The following is a 25,309-nucleotide window of genomic DNA, read 5'->3' as shown; positions in this document are numbered from 1 at the left end:
TTTTTTTTTGGATGTTTTTTTGGAAGGTGAACAAAAGAAAAATAGTAATTCTGGCATTAAGTTATTTTTATGGCATTCACAAAGAAAGATAAATATCAAAATATTTTCTTTGCCTGAGCCGTTATGAAAGAGGTAATACCTATTATGTATTGTGTTTTTTTTTAAAAACTTTTTGCATTTTATCTATTTAAAACGGATTTTTGAAGGGAAAATTTTTTATTCAGACGACCGTATATCGGCCGGGTATTCACGCCGGCCTATATATGGCGTCTCTCTCTGCAGGGGGAGGAGGCTGGAAGAGCCAGGAGCAGTGCTCTGAGCTCCCGCCCCCTCTCTGCCTTCTCTCCACCCCCTCTCCACCCTCTGCACTATTTGCAATGAGAGAAGGTGTGACGGGGGTGGGGCTAAATTCCGGGAATTAGCTCCGCCCCATCCCACCTCTCCTCATTGAAAATAGTGCAGGGGGGTGGAGAGGAGGCAGAGAGGGGGCGGGAGCTCAGATCACTGCTCCCAGCTCTTCCAGCTTCCTCCCCCTGCAGAGAGAGACGCCGTAGATCGGCCGGCGTGAATACCCGGCCGATATACTGTCGTCTGAATGCACCCTTAAACTGGTTTTGTTTACTTGGACAGACTTAAAACATATATACCAATTCTGGTGTGGACTTGGTTATTGATTAAAAACCAAAACCCACACTCCAAAACCCAATTCCAGCGATTGTACTGTCGCCAAAGGTATCTAATATCCACCCAACCAAATATAGGTATTAGTGTAATATATAAAACAATAGCCCTTGTATTATTATCACAGCAGAATCGCTAGATTGGGAGGGTATTCCTTTTTTCATTCGTCTGAGACCAAGTCCACACCAGAATTGATATATATGTTTTGCGTCTGTCCAAATTGATTGAAGTATAAATTAAATAAAGTTAGTGTTTCTAAGATTTCTTTTTCGGTGACTAGTCTTTACAATTTAAAAGAAGTATACTGCTTCGGTGATTTCTGAATTTTTTTCTTTAAATTAAAAAATGTATTGAATTTTTTTCACAATCTTTTTTAGCCCCTGAAGGGGACTTGCAGATTTCATCGTTCAATCCCTCGGATAGTACACTGTGTTGCTTATATAGTGCATTCCACTAACCCTATGATAGCGGCCTCTTAGATTCTGTGGGAGGCAGGGCATAATAGGCTGAGTTAAATGGCAGACATGGAGGCCTTAGTTAGGCTTCTGGCTGCCAAAGGAATACATTGGCAAATTATGATCACAATGCAGGGTGCCAAAAGGTTACAGAAAGAGACCCCTCCCCCTATACCGCAATTGGCCATTAAAGTGAATGGGCGGATACAAATACGTAGGAAGCTCATGTATTTACTGCATATTTGCGCACCAGTTCAATGGGGTTTTCTGCATTCTTTTTTGTGTGCACAAATATGCAGTATATTTGCATACAAAAACACACTGGAAGGGCCGCAAGATGAAACGTAAGTAATTTTCACGTGTACAAATATTTGTATAATTACAAAAGATAATTACACAACTGAAATGCGCTTATGCCCATGTGAATGAACCCTCACAGTGCCCCCTATAGTTCCCCCAGTAGTAATGGTAACCCCGGTAGTAGTAGTGACGTCCAAAGTGGCCGAAGTAGTAATAGTGACCCTCATAGTGGCTGTAGTAGTAATTGTGTCCTCTATATAGGCCCCAGTAGTAGTAACAACCACCCTACTGGCCTATGGCCGGGAAGCATCCCAACAGACTTTCCACTCACTTATTCTGCAGCTCCAGTCCCGCAGCTACCGACTCTGTGATCGCTGACCTCTTAACTTTGCGTCTCCGCTGCGTACAGGATGATGCACAGAGACGCCGGGGCAAGAGAAGTCAGCGGTCACAGACTGCACTGTTGCCAGACTGGAGCTACAGGCTAGAGAAGTAGAATTCCTGTTAGGTTTGATGCATGGACAGCGTGTTTGACATGTGTGCTCTAAAGAGTGCAATTAAAAAAAAAGGAAAGGTCTATTCCGTCCAGTTTCCGTTTTTTTCTTTTTGATGCAAAAAAAAAAGTCTGAAAAAAAAACACCAGATGGAACAGAAGCAAAATGAAACGAAATGAAATATGTCCCACTGAAATCAATGGGGATTTTACTGGATCTGTTTTTTTCTGCTCTTAGGATGGAACAGAAAAATGGAAAACAAAACTACCGCTTACGAATGCTATAGCATCACTCCATTGGTTTTATGCCGAGGGAAGCAGTGGCAGGTTCCCTTTAAACAGAGACAATTGCCATTCATCCTCTACCAGTAACACTTCCATTGTAGCTATTCTTATATCAATATGTAGCAAGAATACTTTGCTCTATTTCCCATCCCCCGCAGCCGTCGGATGTCATGGAGGCCCTGAATCTATCATTCCAGGTAAGATGACATGAAGGTCATGCCATTGGTTTTATGTGAGGCTTGCAGAGCATAACAAGTGAGGTGATAAATGGCGCTGAGACAGAGCTATTGCAGTCTTGCATCCCTCTCCTGCCCACCATCGCTGGCGGTATAGTCATCCCGTAAAAAGACATATAAGCCAGCATTCCCAGTGCTCTGCTACTGTATCTATCAGCTCTAGAGAAATGACCTCATTTTAAAGGTGGAAAATAAAGAAATAAAGTGAATTCTGCCTGAAAACCTCAGTAAATAACTGCTCATGTGTTGTGGTTAATGCTGGAAATGACTTCGAATGTCCGGTACTGCATCCTGAGCGTCTTCGGTTTTTTGTATTCCTTTCATCCCAATTAGGTTAATTAGTATACAGATTCTCTGAAGAACTGCAGCTTAAGGGGAAATAACTTTGTAAATGCAATTCATATTGGATTATGATTTGCGCATGCAGACGTTGCTGAGGGTGCTCCATATTAGTGTAGTCTGTGAATGAACCTGTACAAATGTCTGGATGTCATTTCCATAAACAGAATGGAGCCTTTTAATGACCCTGGGCTCATATATAAATGTGTCGGTGACAGAAATATGGTAATCTTACATAAATGGAGCAAATGTAGTACTTTAAGGGAATCTATCAGCTAGAACAGGCTGTCCAAACTGCAGACATCACGTTATAGAGCAGGAGGAGCTGAGCAGATGGGTATATAGTTGTATGGGGAAACATTTAGCATAACTTATATTCTATTCATTTAACCCTGTGATCATTCAGAGCTGAACAGTCCAATGGGCGGTCCTATCAGTGATTGACAGCCACCCCTATATGTACAGAATTTATATTCTATTCATTTAACCCTGTGATCATTCAGAGCTGAACAGTCCAATGGGCGGTCCTATCAATGATTGACAGCCACCTCTATATGTACAGAATTTATATTCTATTCATTTAACCCTGTGATCATACAGAGCTGAACAGTCCAATGGGCGGTCCTATCAATGATTGACGGCCACCCCTATATGTACAGAATTTATATTCTATTCATTTAACCCTGTGATCATTCAGAGCTGAACAGTCCAATGGGCGGTCCGATCAGTGATTGACAGCCACCCCTATATGTACAGAATTTATATTCTATTCATTTAACCCTGTGATCATACAGAGCTGAACAGTCCAATGGGCGGTCCTATCAATGATTGATAGCCACCCCTAGATGTACAGAATTTATATTCTATTCATTTAACCCTGTGATCATACAGAGCTGAACAGTCCAATGGGCGGTCCTATCAATGATTGACAGCCACCCCTAGATGTACAGAATTTATATTCTATTCATTTAACCCTGTGATCATTCAGAGCTGAACAGCCCAATGGACGGTCCTATCAGTGATTGACAGCCACCCCTATATGTACAGAATTTATATTCTATTCATTTAACCCTGTGATCATACAGAGCTGAACAGTCCAATGGGCGGTCCTATCAATGATTGACAGCCACCCCTAGATGTACAGAATTTATATTCTATTCATTTAACCCTGTGATCATTCAGAGCTGAACAGCCCAATGGGCGGTCCTATCAGTGATTGACAGCCACCCCTATATGTACAGAATTTATATTCTATTCATTTAACCCTGTGATTATACAGAGCTGAACAGTCCAATGGGCGGTCCTATCAATGATTGACAGCCACCCCTAGATGTACAGAATTTATATTCTATTCATTTAACCCTGTGATCATACAGAGCTGAACAGTCCAATGGGCGGTCCTATCAGTGATTGACAGCCACCCCTATATGTACAGAATTTATATTCTATTCATTTAACCCTGTGATCATTCAGAGCTGAACAGTCCAATGGGCGGTCCTATCAGGGATTGACAGCCACCCCTATATGTACAGTCATGCATAGATAGCTATCCATCACTGATAGGACCGCCCATTGGACTGTTCAGCTCTGAATGATCAGAGAATTAAATGAATAGAATATAAGTTATATTACATTTTTCCACAAAACTATATTCCCATCTGCTCAGCTCCTCTTGCTTTATCATATCATGTGTGCAGTATGGACAGCCTGTTCCAGCTGACAGATTCCCCTTCAGACTGCTGCATAAAAGTAGTCATTTTTTTTCCTGCCAAAAACCATATAAAAGGTGTCATGTATATATTGACATCTGCATAGAACAAAAGTATCTGAAATAACAGCAAGTAGCTGTAGTAAGTTATCTAGCACAACTCAGGCTACATTTGTGTCGGAGGCTCCGCTGCAAAATCTGTGAAATTTGTAAAAAAAAAAAAAAAAAGACAGCACTATTTTTTCCATTAAAATGAAAGACCCCATGGCAGAACCCAACGGACTCCATTATAAATGTCAGTGGAGTCCTATGGACACAGCTGTTGTCCATCGTGTGATAGATCCAGTTCGCCATCATTTCAGGTTTTCTAATTCTATAGCAGAACAGGAAACCCAAAACAACAATGCGTATGTGAGCCTAGCCTTATTCTCATACATTTATATGGATGGCTTAGGCCAAGTTTATATGTGCACTATTGTTTCCATTCTTCACCTCTGTCATAGGAGCTGAAGACCAAAAATAACAGAAGTGCATGTATAGGTGTATTTTGGAATTAAAATATTGATGACCTATCCTCAGAATAGGTCATTAATATCAGGTCGGTGAAGGTCCACTGCTCTGGACTTCCGCTAATGAGCTGTTTGAAGAAGCAGAGTGACGTCATATTAATTCGTCATGTGGCCTGAAAGCAGCTCGGTCCTATGCAAGTGACCTCTTCACTAACACGAATGGCACCCGACAGACCCAATTGACTATTATGGGATCAGTCGGATTTCTGTTCTGCAGCCTTGCATCTTACAAGACAAACTAGCGCATCGCGTCACACTATTTTATCTGAGATTTTATGCCAGATCTGTGTTAGAGGCTCCAAAAGGATTCTCCCCTGTAGATATGAACAGAGCCTTAGAAGAAAGAAAAACTGTGCATAGACTGAATGATCACTGAATTCAATAACGAGTTGGCCCATCTTTTTGGGCAAGCACGGCTTTCAGACATCAGGGAACAGATTCCACAAGGTGGTGAACATCTTTCAAACTTGACCCATGTCCGCTGCAGTAGTTCCATTAGTTGGTGCACATTTGCAGATAAGTTGGAGCAGATCTCACAGCCCTTTCCAGCATATCCCAAACATATTCAATATGGTTACAGGGTGGTATGTTTGGGGCCAAACATATTCAACAGGGTTACAGTCCAGTGAGTTTAGGGGCCAAACATATTCAACAGGGTTACAGTCCAGAGAGTTTGGGTGCCAAACATATTCAACAGGGTTACAGTCCAGTGAGTTTAAGGGCCAAACATATTCAACTGGGTTACAGTCCAGTGAGTTTAGCGGCCAAACATATTTAACAGGGCTACAGTCCAGTGAGTTTGGGGGCCAAACATATTCAACAGGGTTACAGTTCGGTGAGTTTGGGGGCTACGACAGTGTGGACAATTCATTATTGTTTCCATCCAACCACTCCTTAGTGACACAAGCTCAATGACATGGAGCGCTGTCCTATTGAAAGATGGCACTATGGCCGGGAAAGACTTAGTAAATATATCTGGTCAGTTAACAAGTCTCTTTGGTTCACTATTCAAGAACTGTGGTATGATAACCAATGGTCCTAGGCCATGCCAGGAAACTGCTCCCCAGACTATGACACCTCCACCACCAGCCTGTTGAACTCTAACAGTGCACCCATGGGATATGGATTTATGCTGTTTACTCCACATGCGGATTCGGCCATCCGTATGGTTCAGCAGATAACGGCACTCATCCCTCCAGTCAACCTCCTGCCATGTGTCCAAGGTACACTGAAGTCTTTCCTTGGCCCATATGTGAGGCATTGTTGTCAATGGCACTCTTGTCGGTCTTCGACTATTGAACCCCAGTTGATACAAGGTACGCCACCTGGTTATTGCGGAAGTTTGCCCAGCTTCCCTGCTGTTGTACTGCTGGGTCAGTTGATCCACTGTGGCATGTCGTTGATGACAAACCAGAAGTGACACCCAGTGCTCGCCCCTAAGTTCAGTCACATTTGACCTATAGCGTAGTGATCTACTTTCAGATATCTGCCCACAATTCAACAAGTCTTGGTACATTCTTGATATCTTGATTCAAGAACAGCCAATAAGTGCAACTGTTTTAGAAATCCTGGCCCCACACCTACAGGCACCAACAATCTGCCCGCAGTCAAAGTCACTCAAGCCATCATGTTTACCCATGACTGCCAAATGTTGTCTTCTGCTGCGCAGAGGAGAGGACAACGCATCATCTGACAGTAGATTGTGATGGCCATGATGACACAAAGATGTCACATGCAAGCTGTTCTTAATGCAGTGATTGTTCAGTGTATAATAGAAAATATCTAGTCAGAATGAAATTATTTTGGACCTACCACTAAAAAAAACTATTTTGAAATGCCTGATATATTAATCACAAAAATTTAGCTGATTATATTTGGAAGTGCAACAGCTGAGGAATAACTCATAGAAGAATTGGCAGCAGAAGTTATGAGTATGCAAAGTGACTTACTGCAGTACCACAATAAGGAGGAGTGGGCATTGTCAGGAGTGGATACACTGCCAGCGCTACAGAGTACTTCACAACAACTGGAATAACCCATTTCAGTGTCATACATCTTTCTAATGCCAACCAGAGAAGAAATGCGCTGTAGAATTTGGGCCTCATTAATCAAAACTGTCAGAAAAACAGTGTTTATTTTCTTGTCGATACCACCCAATAGCAGCGAAGCTTTAATTATTCCAGTGCTGTCTAAGAGGGGTTTCCCGGGTAAATCCTATTGATCACCTATGATTAGGATAGGTCATCAGTAGTTGATCATCAGGGATTTGCCACTCAGGATCCCCAGCGATCAGTTGATCACCCTGCCGGCTGCCAGTGTAGCGGAGCAGGACGTTGTCATCAAGGTCGGAGGCAGAAGCATCATAGAGGGCTTCACTCCCACTGAAATCAATGGGACTTGAAGCCTCCTATTACACTTCCGCGTCCGACCACCTCTCTCTCTTCATCTACAATACATATGGAAATGCATAGATTTGTATTCCTAAATTTGAGCACCCAGCTCAGATTACTTGTTCTTTAGAGTTTTCTTTGTGAAACGATGCTAATACAATCTCCTCATGGTAAACATCTAAATGTCACAACATTTATTGCTCCATTACATATATATATGCTGAATTTCACACAGTAAAAAGGTAAAAAATGTACCGTGTGTGAACCCAATCTAAGAGTTCAGAACTGTTAAGAGTGTGTGGAGAAATGTATTAGATTAAAGGGGTTGTCCCACTTCAAGCTGTTTTGTTACAGGAAGCAGACAGCTCCGTACAGTGTGGAGTGGCCCAGGTTCGTATTGCAGTCCCATTCACTTCAACAGTATTCAGCCTTCAGTACCAACCCAAGCCACTACACAATGTATGGAGCTGTCTGCTTCCTGCAGCCAAACAGCTAGTGGGATTACCCTTTCAATACAAGGATAAGACATATCAGACTTTACACAAGATTATACAGAAACCAAGTCACCTAAGAGTAATAAGAAGTTGCGAATGAAGCATACAGAGCTTTTTTCGATAGTGGATCTGCATTGGGACCCTACCCTAGCACTTCCTACCACATAACTGAGGGCCGTCATTTACTGTCCATTTTGTGTAGTAGTTTTTAGCTAGGTAGTATTTTTTTAGGATTTACTGAAAGCCTTCTGGAGAAAAACGACAGAAAACCCCTTTTTGTAACTCAAAAGTGATGTCGTTTTAGCAAATTTCTTGGTTAAAGCTAGGTTAGTGTGACTTGGGTTATGCCACATTTATTATTTGTAACTTCCCTTCTATGATAAATTTGTCACAACTTACATCCTTGGCAATAACTTTCACGCTGGCTAGAATGACAACACTTTTTCTATTCCAGGGGTCTTTTCACGATTTGAATCTTTTTTTTTTTTTTTGCAACTTTTTAAAATGTAGATGGCACAAATGACTTTAAAGTCTGGTATAAATGGTTATGAAATATATCACAGTGCAAAATAGATATTATTTCATAGTATAATGTGCCGAAATAATGATGTAAATACACAGATAAATGTGGGCCTGTGGATGTAGATATTTTTGTATTTTAATAGAGTGTAACCTAACCTCTGGCTTGAACGCTGAGTATTTAACTAGCCTTTAGGATATACAAGTGGAGACCAGTATCACTCATAATTTGTATACCCCAGTATCACTCATCATTCATATACACCAGTATCACTCATCATTCATATACCCCAGTATCACTCATCATTCATATACACCAGTATCACTCATCATTCATATACACCAGTATCACTTATAATTTTGTTTTAACTCGTAGCCCAACTTTAACATGAATAAGATTGGTGATACAGTCATCAAATGTCAAATATATTCTAAATTCTAACTACTGATTCCAATTTGGACTTGTATTATATAAGCTTTAGCAGCCACGGGTAATGCTTGCGATTTACCCCAAATTACCACGCTGCATTTGAACTTGCAAGTTTAGGTACAAAGCGTCACTTAATGGTAAATTGTGGGTGCTACCTGCGGCCGCTAACGTTTGTGTAATATCACCTTTAAAGGCACAAGGTTAAAGCGCACTCAATGTGCTTATTAAAACATACTACCTGAAACCTGACTTATTTACATTAATATGGATATTAATAAATGTATGTGTCACACCTGTAGGCTATTCAGAATAGTACATCCTGGGACACATAAAGGGCCATTTCGGCAAAAACACATTTTTCCATCCTTTGTCCCTCACCAGATTGTCTGTCACACTTGGATGTCTACTATATATACTGCAGTCACTTCCATGCAGTGCAGCCTCCTGTCTGCTGCTTATCAGTCACTATCTTGATGTTGAGAAATGTCCTTGCTTTCCCTTTTACTATTTTGTACACAATCACAACATTACACGAGCACCTAGAGCCTGTACCATCTCTGCCTGCTGGGAGGACACTGTAATTATCATTACCTTCTATATTCTCCTAATAAGCTACACAGTCAGAGGGCTGAACTATCATCTACTTCATTAAAACTGTGTGGCGGGAGCTTCTAATCATCAGCAATAACTGTGATAGGAGTTTCTGTGCCCCTTTGTTTGTGTGGTTGGGTTTATCACATAGAAAATATTCTGACTGCAAAGATTAACTTTTTGAGAGGAGCATAAAGCCAAGTAAATCTCAGGTGGTCAGAATGAGATCACATTATCACCTGAGGAGAAGGAATTCAGATAGAACGAATAACCTAACAGGAAAATACTAGCCAACATATATATATATATATATATATATATATATATATATATATATATTGAGGGACTAGTTACATAATGAAGGGAAAAAAATTTCACCGGAGTGGCTTTTTTTTCCCAGAGATACAAAAATGAGAATAAAAGCTGACATGCCGTCTCATACATTCTAGATATCAACAGGAGATTTTTTTTCCCTTTACTACATAGACTAAAAATGATCCAAAAACTAAGTGACAATAGCATAAGATGTAATGAAGATATATTCCACCCATAAATCGTCCATCTGCTGCCTATACAGCCGTATACTGTACACAGTGTAATCATCTAATTCATGGACATTTCCCAGTCACTTACTTACCATTTCCCCGTTTTTTTTCATTTCCTTGTCCATCCACAACAGGCACAGCCTGGAATGACATGAACAGCCGCTTGCACAGATCAGGAGAAATGTCATCTGTATCCAGGTAGGCTTTCAAGAAACTCTTAAAATCCTCAAAATCAATAGACTGGAAAATACAAAAGGAACGTTTTTAAACATGTTGGCATAAAAATCTCTTTTCACAGTTTTGAAATGCGCTTTTATCCGGTCACTACATTCATATTTTTATATATATATATTTTTTAGATAACTATCTATCTATCTATATATATTAGAAAACAACATTGAAATCGTGACTTAGTCCTAAATTAAAATGACTTATGTCAGAGGCATGTAAAAAATATTATATAAGGGGCCGAAGTCCATGCAAACCCCATTTCTGAGATATTGGTGCAAGGAGAATGGTCAGATGAAGAATGACCTACAAATATCTGTCTCCTGTTCACAGCACATATGTTTGCATGCAGGGCTTGTAAATGACAGTGTGATACTTTGTATCTGTTCAGTTTTAGAATAAAAGGACACATGATGGCTAATTAGATTGACATCATGACTGCAAGGGATCATAACCTAGGGCATGAGATAAGTTCGAATGAAGGTGCCATGTGTATTTAGAAAACGCACATTGCAAAAACCAGAACTGACACGGATATCTAGCAGATCATCTAAGAGCACATCTGTGTTGGCTTCAGAGCAGGGAAACACCCTGACGTAATATCCCTCTGAAGCTTCACCACAGCACCTGCTGCAGAGTAGGCGACCCCGCACATGAAAATTCATAAGAAAGAATGGAAATCTGCAGAAAAGCTCACCTCCTCAGATAGGTGGGGGCTGGAGGTGCCATCTCCGTAAAACTCCTGCAGAACATCTTGAACCTTTTTGGTACTGTCTAGAAACAAAAGAGGATTTGACTTGAACATGTCGATCTCTTGACGAGATTTTGCTTGCAGTTTTCTCCTCTGTCTAGGGCGATGGAGCTTGAAGGTTGAATAAGGAGGGTATAGGCAGGAGAAGAGTATAAGGGGATGTTTACTCACAATCAATGTACTTCTGCAGTTGGGTGAACTCCTCTGGGCTAAGGATTGCCCAGTCCTTGTTCTCTTCACTCATTCTGGCTCTGCGACAGCCCTGCGGCAAGACAGCAAAGATGAGGTGAGCTGATCCAATGTACAAGGAAGGGGAGAGAGATGAGGAGAGGAAGGGGAACGCTGTCTGGGGATGAATGGGGTGTGATTCTGGCTCAAACCTTGGATTACATATTAGCTGATCTAACACATTCTCCCAGAGTTTTCCAGAGCCGCTGTAATAATGAGACAGAGACAGATTGAGTGGCAGTGTGACAGAGCGAGGGGGAGGCAAGAATGGGATGGAGAGAAATGGAGAGAATAGATAAAAGCCGGGGATATATACACAGAATGTGTGCAGCTGAGGAAGAAAGTGCCACTGGTTAAGATAAGGCAGGCAGGGGCAAATGAAGGGCTGGGAACAGAGGTAGGAAATAATTACTGAGAAGACGGTGCAGAGGGGGATCCAGCAGCGAGTGGTGGGTGTAGTGCACCAATATAAAAAGTGTCAGAGGAGGAGATATGAACACAGAGGAGAGGTAAGAACACACGGAGCATGGAGACAGCCTTGAATTCAGACACATCAGCAGCGTGATTATTCTTTCCCTACTCCCGATATCATTCCATTCTGCAAAGTGTTGTTTTAAATCTCCTTTTACAGTCCACAGACCTCAGTGGTCGGTATGAGGTCAACTCAGAAGGTCAAGTTCACATCATGTTTTTTTCATTCTATTGAAATGTCCTGCTTTTTTTTTATCATGACATAAGAAGGACATCCAACAGAATATCACGATAGGATGCCTATCTTGTTGCTATAGACTTGCATTGTACAAAAATGGATCTGCTGGGATACGGTTGTTCAGTCTCTGAAGAAAAAATAAATATCCAAGATGACGGATGCTTGAACCACGACGGAAGCCCCGTTGAAGAAGAAAAAAATGAAACGGATGTTTCAAAAGGATAGCCAAATGTTGTGTGAACAGGCCTCAAGATACATATATGATAACACATTAGGATATCAAGAATGGACATGCCTGTATATTGTCTTCAGCAACAAAATGACACACTGATATCTATGCTTGATAAAAAAAGCACAAATAAGTATCCCTTGCTATTAGCAACCACCTACAATTAGTTTTAAAGGGGTTTCCCACAACTTAGAATTGCTTCCCAGCCACTCTGTACTTCCTGGTTGCTGATGACCACGACATGTGACTGCTGTAGCCAATCACTGACTATAGAAGGTCACTGATGTGGCTAGTGATTGGCTGCAGCAGTCACAGGTTCTGGTCAGCAGCAACCAGGAAGGACAGAGAGGGTGTAAAGCAATTTTAAGTAGTGGAAAAACCCCTTTAAAGAGAAAGTAAGAAGTAGTGGTATGTCAATCATCATAAATATCGCATTGTGACATGTTGGCTTCTAAAGTAGTTGCTACACGTAATATTGCACTAGTTTTCTGGATTCATATATAGGAGACAAACTTTTATAGCAAACTTAACTTCTTTCTCTACAAATACAATAGAGTCAAATTAACAAATTAAAAGAGTTGTTCAGCTGTAAACTATGGATGGCTTAGATTTAGGATAGGCCATCAACAGAAGATCAGTGGGGGTTTACTGTTCACCAGGCCGATGCGCTTATGCACTGAGCTGATTTCTGTAGGGAGCAGACAGCTCAGTTCTTACTGCTGTGGCTAGACCTGGTATTACAGGCAACGTTCCTATTGACTTCAAACGGGAACTTTGCCTGTAATACTAAACCTGGTCACTGTAGTAAGAATGGAGCTGTCAACTTTCTGCAGAAATCAGTTCACTTTAAAAGCACAATGGTCTGGCAAACAGCTGATTGTTGGGGGTCCCAGGTGGCAGAACCTACTAATCTACTACTGAGGACCTATCCTACAGATAGATCATTAATTGTTTGTAACTGGATAATTCGTTTAAGGGCATTTTCATCAAGCCACCTACTGGATTGTAGGTGAGAGTCATGCACACTAGGAAAAAGCCTTTCTGAACATCACTTTCAAGCATGCAACCAGAACAGTCATAAAATACACGTCTTCTGAGCTTATCCCTCTATACACAGCCAACAGCTGCTACCTGAGCTGGGCAGTAGAACTGTAGAAACTTAATTATGTTCTAAGATCCCGTTATATATAAGAGGAGGCAACATAAGGAAGTGGCCACATATGTGGTATATGGAAGCTTACACATTTTTTTCTCTCTTTTCACTGGTGTTGACTTACATATTCAATGTAGTTTCCCAAACCATTAAACAACAATGAAGCACTTGATTTTCAAAATATTTCAACTTCCTCCTTTACCTTCCAGCAATCTTATAATGCGATTAAGGGGCCAGCTTTCACTGCTAATAACAGCGAATGCAACGCACATCTCTTTTCAGTCCGCTAACAATCCACTTATTGAAAGGAGATTTTATCTATAGAAGCACCAATACAAATGGGATGAATTTCCATGGGACACATTACTCTGAGATATGGAAATTGTCGGCCTAACAACTAGGAAAGCTACGGTAGACAAAGAGCGATGAAGAAAATGATGTATTGATGGTGACAGGTCAAGCCTTATCTTTAATCTCTATTAGGCTTTTTTCCTTCTGTCAGAAGTATACATCAGGAGTTTTCCCCATCATATACCTCCAATGAAAGGCTTTGACCTACGCCATTGTATATTTAATTGTATAGGTTTTTTTTACTGAATTATTTCTCCACCTTACCTTTTTTTAAATTTCCTCAAATTTTTGACAAAATTCAATACAATACCACAACATGCTAGCAAAACCCTTGACAGGATGCAATTCACATGATAACCAATGGATAGACTTGTATACAGACCAATGGATATACTCATAAATTTCAGGATATCTCGAGCCAAGAGGAAAGGCAAGAAAAGACACATCTGTTTGCCCCTATATGGGAAATTGCAGTAGACTATGCTTTCCTATAAAGTGTGTGTGTGTGTGTGTGTGGGGGGGGGGAGTACCAGTACTGCTCCAGATAGCTTTACATGGAGCGATTATCACTAGAAAGAGCAAATTTGGGTGATAGTTCCCCTGTGTACAAGCAGCCGCCGACATGGCACTGAGCGACGAATTGCTCAGTTGTCAGAGTTACTTGCTTTTTAGCTCATCTGGAAACCAAGTGACTGTCGGCCGTATAAACAGCAGAAGCTCTATCTTTGAAAGACTGCCCATTTACTGTGAATGGAGGCGGGTAAGGCATCTGGATTGATCCGTGGCCCACCCCACGTCCATTCTCAGAATAACTATCGCTCCTGTTTGTAAGTCAGAAGGGGTAGCATTACTCCTTAGGTAGAGCACCAAGAAGGTGAGTGAGGAGACTTATAAGGTCATGCATGCTCTTCTGGGTAATATGCAAACTCCCAACCATTGCTCTACAGACCTGTATAAAGAGTCAAGCATTGATTTGAAGGAATGCTGACATCCAATAGGTGGCGCTGCAAAGGTATTGTTCCATCTTCCTTATTTCCTGTTTGTCAAGCACAAGAGTGACAGTCTACCCATGTAGAGGGAACTTTATACCAAAATGACACTCTTTGTGAAAAGGGCCTTACAGATATTATGGCATGAATGGTGAGAACTTTCCTGAAGCACACATGGAACGTAATCAAAAAAATGTGTAAACAGAACCTTAGAAGACATTGAGATTCACTGACAAGGGCGACACACCATGCTTCTTGCATATTTGTTTTCAAGGAATGCATAATAGTAAGTGTCCTAGAAACATATAAAGGAATCTCATATTCCTATCTCAGGTTAAGGTAAAATGTATGTATTCAACGAGCTTTAAAAGCCAACAACAGACTGCTTAGTATTAAGGCACACTGGCTAATGCAATGCTTTTAAATGTGGCTGAATAAAGAGATACATTGTATGTTACATGTAGCAGAGAACAGAGAATGGGATTCCCTTGCACATTCCTGTGACTTATGTTATCATGACTATTCCGTGCACTTGCAAAGGTTTCTCGTGTTTCGCGTGAACTTAGTTTTTCCGTGTTTTGTTTTTTTCTTCAAGTTCCTTACCTTGAAGAACTTGACAGTGAAAACTTTCTGTAAAGAGTTATTTTATCTGAAGCCATTAAAAAGCGTATATTATCTTAAAGGGTTTGTCCAAGATCTATTTTCTATAAAACACAGCTCCCCCTGCCATAAAACAAGTAGATATATACTCACCTCTCCCCGCTGTGTCCCATGCCACTGCTCCAGATTTCACCCATGGTGTGATATTAACAGGCTGCCAAAAGCGCGTTTATAGAATGTCACGGGCTGCTGCAGCCAATGGCGATCGAGTGCTAAGCTCTATCATTAGTTGCAGCAGCCTGTGGCGTCCTATATCTATTTTTCGCGGGAATATGCGTGGCCAGCTTCCATTGTAGTCAATGGAAGACGACCATCACGCTATACTTCCGCATGCGTGCTGGCCGGTCTGCCAGGTGGGACGTGCACAGCGGGGTCGTTAGTATGGGGGTTTTGGCAGGCGCCGTGGCAGACCCTGCTGCGATATTCCACTGGCGTGGGTATGAGGCCTAACTTAGGGCTCATTCACATGTGCACATTTGTTTTCTATTTAGTGGTTTTGTCTGAGGAGCAGCCAATCGGTTTCATTTACATTCACATTGATTTCAAAGGGAACTGAAGTTTTTCAGTTCACCTAAGTTTGCCTCCGTTCCAATTGATGTCTGTTTTTTTGCTGAGCTATTGCTTTCGCGGAAAAAAAATAATAGAAATCTAACAAAAATAAAATAAATCTTGTCATTTGTATAGCGCCGTCTATTCTGCAGCGCTTTCAGGTGATTCATTACTCTCCACCGAGCTGGGTACTCATTTTATCGATGCCGGAAGAATGGAAAGCTTCGGGGATCGAACTCTCAACCTTCAGGTCGTGAGCGAGAGCTTAGAACTGCATTTCTGCTGCCTTAAAACTCTACACCACACTAGGCTCTTGAGAAATGATAGTTCCGTTTTCCTTTTACATTCTAGTCAACTAGTTCTGGAACTAAATGGAATTGTTTCAATTTGGTTCTGTTTTCGATGTGCGTTTAACAGATCCGGCTTTAAATGAGCATGCGCAGAAGGTTAAAAAGACATAAGAATAAAACACAGATCCATTAAAAATAGATGTAAATGGAAGCAATCTGATAGAAACACTCTTTTTCTAAAGGATCTGTCTACTAGATCCATAAAAAAACATCCGTTTGTTTTCGCTTAAATTCCGTTTTGCCATCTATTCCATTTCAAAAAAGAAAAGGATCCATTCAAAACGGAAATCAAAATGCTGATGTGAATAAGCCCTTAAAGGGGTTGTTTGAGTTAAATTTATTTTTTTACTAATTAGTGATCTTTGTGCCAAAACATAATAAAATAGCCCATTTTCGCCTCTCCCGTCTCCCCACATGTCCCGTGCCAGCAGCACTGGGTCTCCCCCGTGATACTGTGCCCACCGGCTGCAGCAGCCTGTTTACAGGATGTCACAAGCTGCTGCAGCAAATTACAGACCTCAGCACTCAAACGCTGATATCTGTATTTGTCTACAGCAGCCTGTGATGTTCCGTACACAGACTGACTGTAGCCTGTCAACACAAACCTGGAACAGACGACAGAGAGGCAGGGCTTTTTTATTAGGTTTTGGCACAGGGAGCAATAATTAATAAAAAAAAGTTAACTAGGACAACCCCTTTAAGAAATTAAAAGGCACTGACAAGCTATTGAAAGGGCAAATAAACTGGCACAAAAAGTCATCTTAACAAGTTAAGCGTAAAGTTAAATTTTGCTACATCTGTAGTTACTTGTAAAACCAAAAACTGAGCTAGTACTATGGTGACACTAGCATAAGGTACATTATAGATACTAGTGCTAAATTGTTATGCATGTGATAACCAGGAATACATAATATAAAAACATTCTTTTATGGTAAAAATGTAAAAAAAAATGCATACATGAAGAAAAGCCAACGGTGTTGAATTATTCTAAGTGTTTCAGACTATTTGTTCCTGGTTGAGATAGGATAGTCTGAAACGCGTTGTGAAAACCACTAGTGTTGGCTTGTCTTCATGTATGCTTTTTTAACGTATTTTTTTTCTATAAAAGAATGTTTTTATATTACGGATCCCTACTGATGGACTTACAATATCTTTTGACAGTTTACTGAATCTTACCACTCTCTGAGATTTGCCCCATACACATGAAATCTCTGCTTGAATAGGTGAGCCGACCATTCCTTGGTTTGATGAGACAATCTATTGTTTTGCTACAGCAGGTCGTTTATTTATGTATCCCGTGCTACATTGTAACCGACTGTAGATTTTGTCCAGCTAAGCTTGACTAACAGATATAAAACAATATCAATCTGCATGGTTACATGTTTGTTACAGCAGACAGATGAGGAACCGGTCTATGCTTTAGATAGAAATCATTGTCTGTGCTCCTGCTTTACAATTCATGTTATCCTCTTGAAGAAAAACACTTTTTGTGCTGACTAATTGGATTTCTGGCAGCATTTCCAATGTTACACAATGACTTTTAGTAGAGATTGTGCATCCATTAATTGGAAAACTAAACAAGAGATTAAAAGACAATATTTAGAAAGATATACGGCACATACTGGATATCCAGGAGATAAAGCTGTGGAGGAGCAGAAACACATTTCCATCTTGTGTTTTTAATGTATTGCTGCTACATGGAATACAAAGCATCATATTTAGTGATGAGCGAGCACGCTCGGATAAGTCAGTTACTCGAGTGAGCCTCGCTCTTCTCGAGTAACTGCATTCTTGTCCGAGAGAGAGTGAGAGACACCCCCCCTCCCCCGAGCACGCTCGGATAAGTCAGTTACTCGAGTGAGCCTCGCTCTTCTCGAGTAACTACATTCCTGTCCGAGCGTGCTCGAGCGGTGAGCGGCGGGGGGAGAGAGAGAGAGATCTCTCTCACTCTCTCGGACAAGAATGCAGTTACTCGAGAAGAGCGAGGCTCACTCGAGTAACTGACTTATCCGAGCGTGCTCGCTCATCTCTAATTATATTATGTGATGCTGAATTTAGGATGCTTTCATACCTGCACTTGGACTTCCGCTTTCCTGCCCAATCTGGGGAGCAAAACAAAGATCCCTGTGGCAAAATGTTTCCGTCTCTGGACGGAAACAAACAGACCTAGGTGGACCCCATTGACTATAATGGGGTCTGTTCGCTTTCTACCCAGCTGGCTAGCTTTTGAAAAGAGAAAAAAACACTGCATTCAGTATTCTTTCTTCTACTGTAGTATTTTCAGCGGGATCTGTGACAGGACCTCCAACCGGAGGTCCCGATGCAGAGCCACCTTTAATGCTTAATCATGAAGAAATGCTTATAAATATTCATTAGGGGTTCAGTCCTCCCCCAGATTAATTCTCTTAGAATACATCATATAGCAGTTTCATATGACAGCAATTGCCTGCTGTGCAACACTAAATAGTATCAAAAGGGAGTCACTTGAAATAAAAAAGATAAAAGCAGCAAGTCCCGTCTGACTCCTATGGTGATGTGACATTGTTTCCTTGACAGACTGTTTTTGCGGGGTGGTTTGCCATTGCCTTCCCGACTCATCTTTACCCCCCAACAAGCTAAGTACTCATTTCACTGACCTCGGAAGGATGGAAAGCTGAGTCAACCTTGAGCCAGCTACCTGAACCAAGCACAGATTGAACCTGCAACCTTCAGGTTGTGAGTAAGAGGTTAGGACTGTATTTCTGCTGCCCTAACACTCTGCACCACGTGGGACATGGCAAAAAAAAAAAGACATCCATTAATTGAAAATAAAATACTAAAATAAGTCATCTAAAAATAATAATACTAAAATAAAATACTATTGTAAGGATTAAAACTGAAAATGGTGAAAGATCAAAAAACCCTAAGAAGGGTACTAAGTAGTAAATCGATGCACAAAATGACCAATTATGTAAAAACTATTCTCATTCCTTACCATGTACATTGGCTATACTAATTACTAATTGTTCTTTAGCCATTCTAGGTAAGGTAAAGTTAGGAACAGAGCAGAAAGTAATAATAAACAACGCTAATAATAATTAATTAGCGATGATGGTGAAGAACTTACAAACGGATCACATGAAGAAGTGTAGTAAACCCCATACAAGCCAAGAATACAATGTTCTTGTAAAGCCAGTGAAATATCTTATAAGTAATACAATACGTAACAGAGGCTCATTAAACACCGGCTATGCAAAAACAATAAGAGCAATCATCCGAAATCCTATGCTGAGCAGGGTTGGGTATGCTATAGGTGCCTGTGCATACAAGTATGAGGCGGTAGATGCACAATGTTCCACATTCTTCTTCTGGGAGTAGTGAGGTGGGGACAAGTGGCAGTTTAAAATGTACCAAGTATGAAGGTTGCACCCTATCAGAAAATACTATATGCTGCCAATGAACAGCCATAGTCTATATGTATAAAATTGAATGTATGCGTGTATGTCTGTCTGTCTGTTTGTCCTTTATGCGCTACTACACCATTCATCCGATCGCCATGAAACTTTGGGAGGTTGTTGAGTACACTCCTGGGAAGATTATAGGCATAGTACAACTATCCTACGATAAATGGCGCGCGTGCGAGCATCATCGACAGTTACGCCCCCCCCCACGTAGATCGTTCGATTTCCATCACTGCCACTAATTCTCTCACTTCCCGATGTCGTAGAAACATGAAATTTGGCACGAGCATTGATTATGTCATAAATAGGAAAAGCTAATGGGTCCCAACTCAATTATTCAATTCTATGCGCCAAAGAATTAGCGTCCAAATTTTACGTACGGAATCGAATTCTCTCGCTTCCCAATGTAATAGAAACGTGAAATTTGGCAGGAGCATTGATTATGTCAAAAATAGGAAAAGCTAATGGGTCCCAACTTGATTATTCAATTCTATGCGCCAAAGAATTAGCGTCCACATTTTACGCACGGAATCTAATTTTCTCGCTTCCCAATGTCATAGAAACTTGAAATTTGGCACGAGCATTGATTATGTCATAAATAGTAAAAGCTAATGGGTCCCAACTCGATTATTCAATTCTATGCGCAAAAGAATTAGCGTCCAAATTTTGCGTACGGAATGTAATTTTCTCACATAGAAACTTGAAATTTGGCACGGGCATTGAATATGTCACAAATAGGAAACGCTAATGGGTCCCAACTCGATTATTCAATTCTATGCGCAAAAGAATTAGCGTCCAAATTTTACGTACGGAATCTAATTTTCTCACTTTCCGGTGTCATAGAAACTTGAAATTTGGCACGGGCATTGAATATGTCATAAATAGGAAAAGCTAATTGGTCCCAACTCGATTATTCAATTCTATGCGCAAAAGAATTAGCGTCCAAATTTTACATACGGAATCGAATTCTCTCGCTTCCCAATGTAATAGAAACTCGAAATTTGACACGAGCATTGATTATGTCATAAATAGGAAAAGCTAATGGGTCCCAACTCGATTATTCAATTCTAGGCGCAAAAGAATTGGCGTCCAAATTTTACGTACGGAATCTAATTTTCTCGCTTCCCAATGTCATAGAAACTTGAAATTTGGCACGAGCATTGATTATGTCATAAATAGGAAAAGTTAATGGGAAGTTGTTGAGTACACTCCTGGGAAGATTACTGGCATAGTACATCTATCCTACAATAGGTGGCGCGTGTGCGAGCGTCGTCGACAGTTATGCCCCCCCAGACAAAGATCGTTTGATTTCCATCTCAAGCACAAAAGCAAAAGGCATTACGAGCAACGGGATGCGTGTTCAACTACAAAATGATGCATCCGCCGAACGCTTCACAAGACAATTCCTGGATATTGAGAATGCTGAGGTAAAATAAAAGCTGCGCTGTGATTCGTTGCTATTTTTTATACTGCTGAGGCAGAATAAAAGTTGCGCTGTGATTGGTTGTTATTTCTCTTACTGCTGACGTAACATGAAAGCTGCACTGTGATTGGTTGTTATATTTTATACTGCTGAGGTAACATATAAGCTGCCCTGTGATTGGGTGTTATATATTATAAAGCTGAGGTAACATCAAAGCTGCGCTGTGATTGGTTGTTAATTATATATTATACCACTGAGGTAACCTAAAAAAAGCTGCGCTGTGATTGGTTGTTATCTAGATATATAAAAACGAATGTATGTCTGTCTGTCTTCACAGCAACGCGCGACGGGTAAGCTAGTCTTCAATATAATAGAAAACTATACATACCACCCAAATATATGCCCAAAGGACATCCTTTTTGCATACATTAGGACCATTGTACAGACATGTTCACAGACACTGAGGTATATGTCAGATGTAGACCATGCGGTGTGAACATAGCCGTAATGGTTTTTCTCACAGGATGTGATCAATAGAAAGAAAAGGTCATTGTCTGTGCTAGGGAGTCTATTATTAACTGGGGAATAAAATATCAAATCATTTGGGGCATATATAGTATATATGTATATACACACACACCTCTCGTCTCGCCTGAAGTTTTCTTGCACTAGTTACAAGAACGGTTAATTAATATTTCACAGGTATTGCTCTTAGCCAATTCAGAAACAATAGAAGTATTTTTAGAAGGCAGTTTTCATAATTACATTATTCCAAGACCATGAAATGGCATGTGCAGGTGAGACAGCGAGCTGTAAATCAAATGATATCTACGAAGATGGAAGCCTACGCAATGGAAAAGTGTCCCTGAGCAGACATATCATTGTAAACAAATGCAGCGATGGAGTCTGAGGCTGGGAAATGTATTGACTTCCAGGTATAATGAATGGATTGCTGGTAGCAAAACAAACAGATATTCATTAATCTCGTTTTCTGTAGTGTTGCAGATCATGCCCATATCCCATTTCTTGACATATGCTTATAGGTATTGCAGGCGCTTGCAGGACCTGAGTGCAATTACTCTCCACATTTAGAGGGGGCAGTGTTGTAATTTTAATCTAAAAAAAAAAAAAGAATACAAAATCTAAAAATGAAATGGAAAGAAATGTTTCATTTGGAAACATTGTCACTCCTAATGTGCTTTCTTTCTTCAGACTAAAAGTGCCAAAAACCACAAGCAGCGCTAATATCCATATTTGCTTTCTGGTGTCATTTTGTGTACATTTTATTTAATTCTGAATAATTGCTCTTGTAACCATTCTGCTTGTCTTAGTTTGGTGTTTCAGGCACTAGGTTGGAGTCTTGGGTGGTAGCCAGCAAGGGCGGGCAACGAGGTTGGTACACGGAGATGTTGATGTGGCACAGAGGGTTAAGCAGAGTTGTGGTCAGGAGGCAAGCCGGGGGTCAATATACAGAGATGTTGATGCAGTACAGAGGGTTAAGCAGACTCATAGTCAGGAGGCAAGCCAGGGGTCAATATGTGGATATGTCGATGCAGCACTGAGGGTTAAGCAGAGACGTGGTCAGAAGACAAGCCAGGGGGTCAATATATGGAGATGTCGATGCAGCACAGAGGGTTAAGCAGACTCATAGTCAGGAGGCAAGCCAGGGGTCAATATGTGGATATGTCGATGCAGCACTGAGGGTTAAGCAGAGACGTGGTCAGAAGACAAGCTAGGGGTCAATATGCAGAGGTCAATGTATTGCATACAACAAATAGGAAGAGCTTGGTTAAAGGTTGGGAGACACAATAAACACACAAGGAATAAAAGGACAGTGTAGGTTTATATTGGGAGCTAACTGGGGAAGGTACAAGACGCGGGGTGGACCTAGGGAAGGAAACATGGAGCCAGGAACATGAAACAGGAGACAAGGAACAAGATATTAGGTAACAGGGGACCTATCCAACATGCTGAATAGCTTAAGCAGCAGAAGCACCACCTGGAGCACGAGAGGTTGCAGGTTTGAGTCTTGACACTTGGCTTGAGTTTACATATACCAATATCGCCTATGATTCAACTAAATAGTCCAATCATAGTGAAAAATACTATATGTAGAAAGGCAAAAGATATAGATAGTAACTACACTCTCATAAAACTTTCCATTGTCATAGAGACATGTCAAAAGTTTTGATCAGTGAGCGCTCCAGTGCTAAAACTCCCAATGGTTGCCGAAAACAATGGGCTGCTGTGCTCTTGGCTGTGATGTTGTTATGGTGGCTGGTCATGACTCATGAGAGGAGGAGGTAGGGGTGTCGTTGGCCATAACCAACCAACATAGCAGTATTCCCTTCTCTAAGCCCCCACTTCTTAGGCCCGGACTGCATATGGAAATGTCTCAGAACAGTAGGACATTGATATTCTCCACAAGTTCCCAAGATTTGTCTTCAGGACTATAACTCTTCGAGTCCACCAAGTAGTAAAGTCTACCTCTAATTCTCTTCGTATCCAGAATTCCTTGCACCTTAAATTCTTCCTCCGGGATTCATTCACATTTTTTTCCACACTTTTCCACTGTAACTAGACATCCATAGGAGCCTCAGTTACAGGTCAAATTATTCCCCTGTAGTTACAGTAGTCACTAACAAAGCTGATCTGGGTCTGCTCTGCTATGGCAGGGAGCATTTCGCAATCATGTGATCACCAGATGGTATGGCGGAAGTAACACGTTCACTTTCTCTCTTCACTACACAGTGTCTATTGAGCCTGCAAGAGAGAAGGCAGAGTTGTTAAAAACCCCCTCTGCTTTCTCCTCTGGGTCTTCGGCTGTGACTAACAGCCGAGGACCTGACCTGCTCTTGCTAAATTGCAGGAGCTTTAATCCCGCGCTGTATTTTTACTATTGGCTGGGATTAAAGTCCAGTACAGAGGACTTTAAATTTACTGTGCTTGGTCCTTAAGGGATTAAATAGTCAGAGGCTTGTATGATTGACCAGTGATGGAAAAGCTGGGAACACATACTGTCCCTTTAAGAGGTGAATCGGCTACACATTGAACCTATGCGCAGGAAATGATGCTGGTTGTGACCAATCGCAGGAAGAGGCAAGGGATGCCCATCAGCCACTGTAACAAATTTTAATGATACTGAGAGAATAAAAGAAAGTTGTTTATGAAGGTGGGCGCAGTCATTAAAGAGATATTTCCATCTCAGAAAATCATAGTTGGATAGGCAGGATTACGGAAACACCTGAATGGGCCATTCTATGCAGTTTCCATAACTAACTGAATGGCTGTTAGAACAAGCTATGCTGTTTCTGTAAATAGTAAGCTTGGAGGGGAGCCAGGAGGGGGGTCATGGGACCAGCTGTGAGGACTGTGGGTCAGCAAGACCATATCAGTAAGTTTTTTTTTTCTTTTTTTATGAAGGAACTGTTCATAACAATCTAATATTGCCCTAATCCTGGAAAATTCCATTAATAAAGAGTCCTCTCATTTTTAATAATGTTGAGATTAAAAAAAAACAAAAACAGAATATGGCCATAAATATAGAAGAGTCATCAGACTGACCCTATTTTATCAGTTTTATATTGCCACATTCCAAGAGTCATAACTTTTTCACTTTCCCATTGATGTCCTTCAATATACACAGATCCCAGCTGGTGACTGACGCCTACTACCCTATATATCTGTTCAAGTAGCATTGAAGTGATACCTTTATTGTCTAACCGGAAAAATTATATTTGCAAGCTTCCAACGCTCAGAGGCCACTTCATTATGCTGCTCCAAACTGCTAAGAACTTTCCAGTGACTTATGACCCATTACATGGACAATTCACACCCAATTACATCTTTGACTTTCTCCCTTTTCATCTTATATGCAAACCATAATTTTATTGCTCTGGCTTATATTGATTATCTTATCTCCTGTGGGAATAAAGGATCAGACATATTGAAAGCCAACATGCCCAATCCCTTTCTTCCTCAACATCTACCATCAGGGAAGAGTTAGGAGACTGTGATACAAACTAAATAAATCAGCTAACCCAACCATAGGGTCTGATTTGGCTAACATTAATCTCATGTGCATGGTCATCTTTAGCTTTTTAGGCATCCGCACCACAAATCGGCAGCAAATACCGTTTGTTACATCCTATGCAGAACCACTGCTCGCAAAAGAAGCCAATGGAAGCTGTACGACCCGCAGTTCTTCCACAATT

General features: G+C 40.9%; 1 protein-coding gene across 2 annotated transcripts in view; it reads right to left on the bottom strand.

The window, feature by feature from the left end:
* DGKA (diacylglycerol kinase alpha) overlaps positions 1-25,309 on the bottom strand; it is a 154,401-nt gene that overhangs the window by 56,355 nt on the left and 72,737 nt on the right. For both annotated transcript variants that reach the window (XM_066585003.1, XM_066585011.1), the window contains 3 exons: positions 11,186-11,276; positions 10,961-11,037; positions 10,128-10,275 (listed from right to left, as the gene is read on the bottom strand). In XM_066585003.1, the coding sequence (XP_066441100.1) occupies positions 10,128-10,275; positions 10,961-11,037; positions 11,186-11,258 (298 nt within the window). In that variant the 5' untranslated portion in view covers positions 11,259-11,276. The remainder of the gene's footprint in view (positions 1-10,127; positions 10,276-10,960; positions 11,038-11,185; positions 11,277-25,309) is intronic.

Source organism: Eleutherodactylus coqui, chromosome 1 (genome assembly GCF_035609145.1).
Source record: "Eleutherodactylus coqui strain aEleCoq1 chromosome 1, aEleCoq1.hap1, whole genome shotgun sequence".
NCBI lineage: Eukaryota > Metazoa > Chordata > Amphibia > Anura > Eleutherodactylidae > Eleutherodactylus > Eleutherodactylus coqui.
Note: the sequence above shows the minus strand (reverse complement) of the source record. Positions and strands in the feature narration are given on the sequence as shown.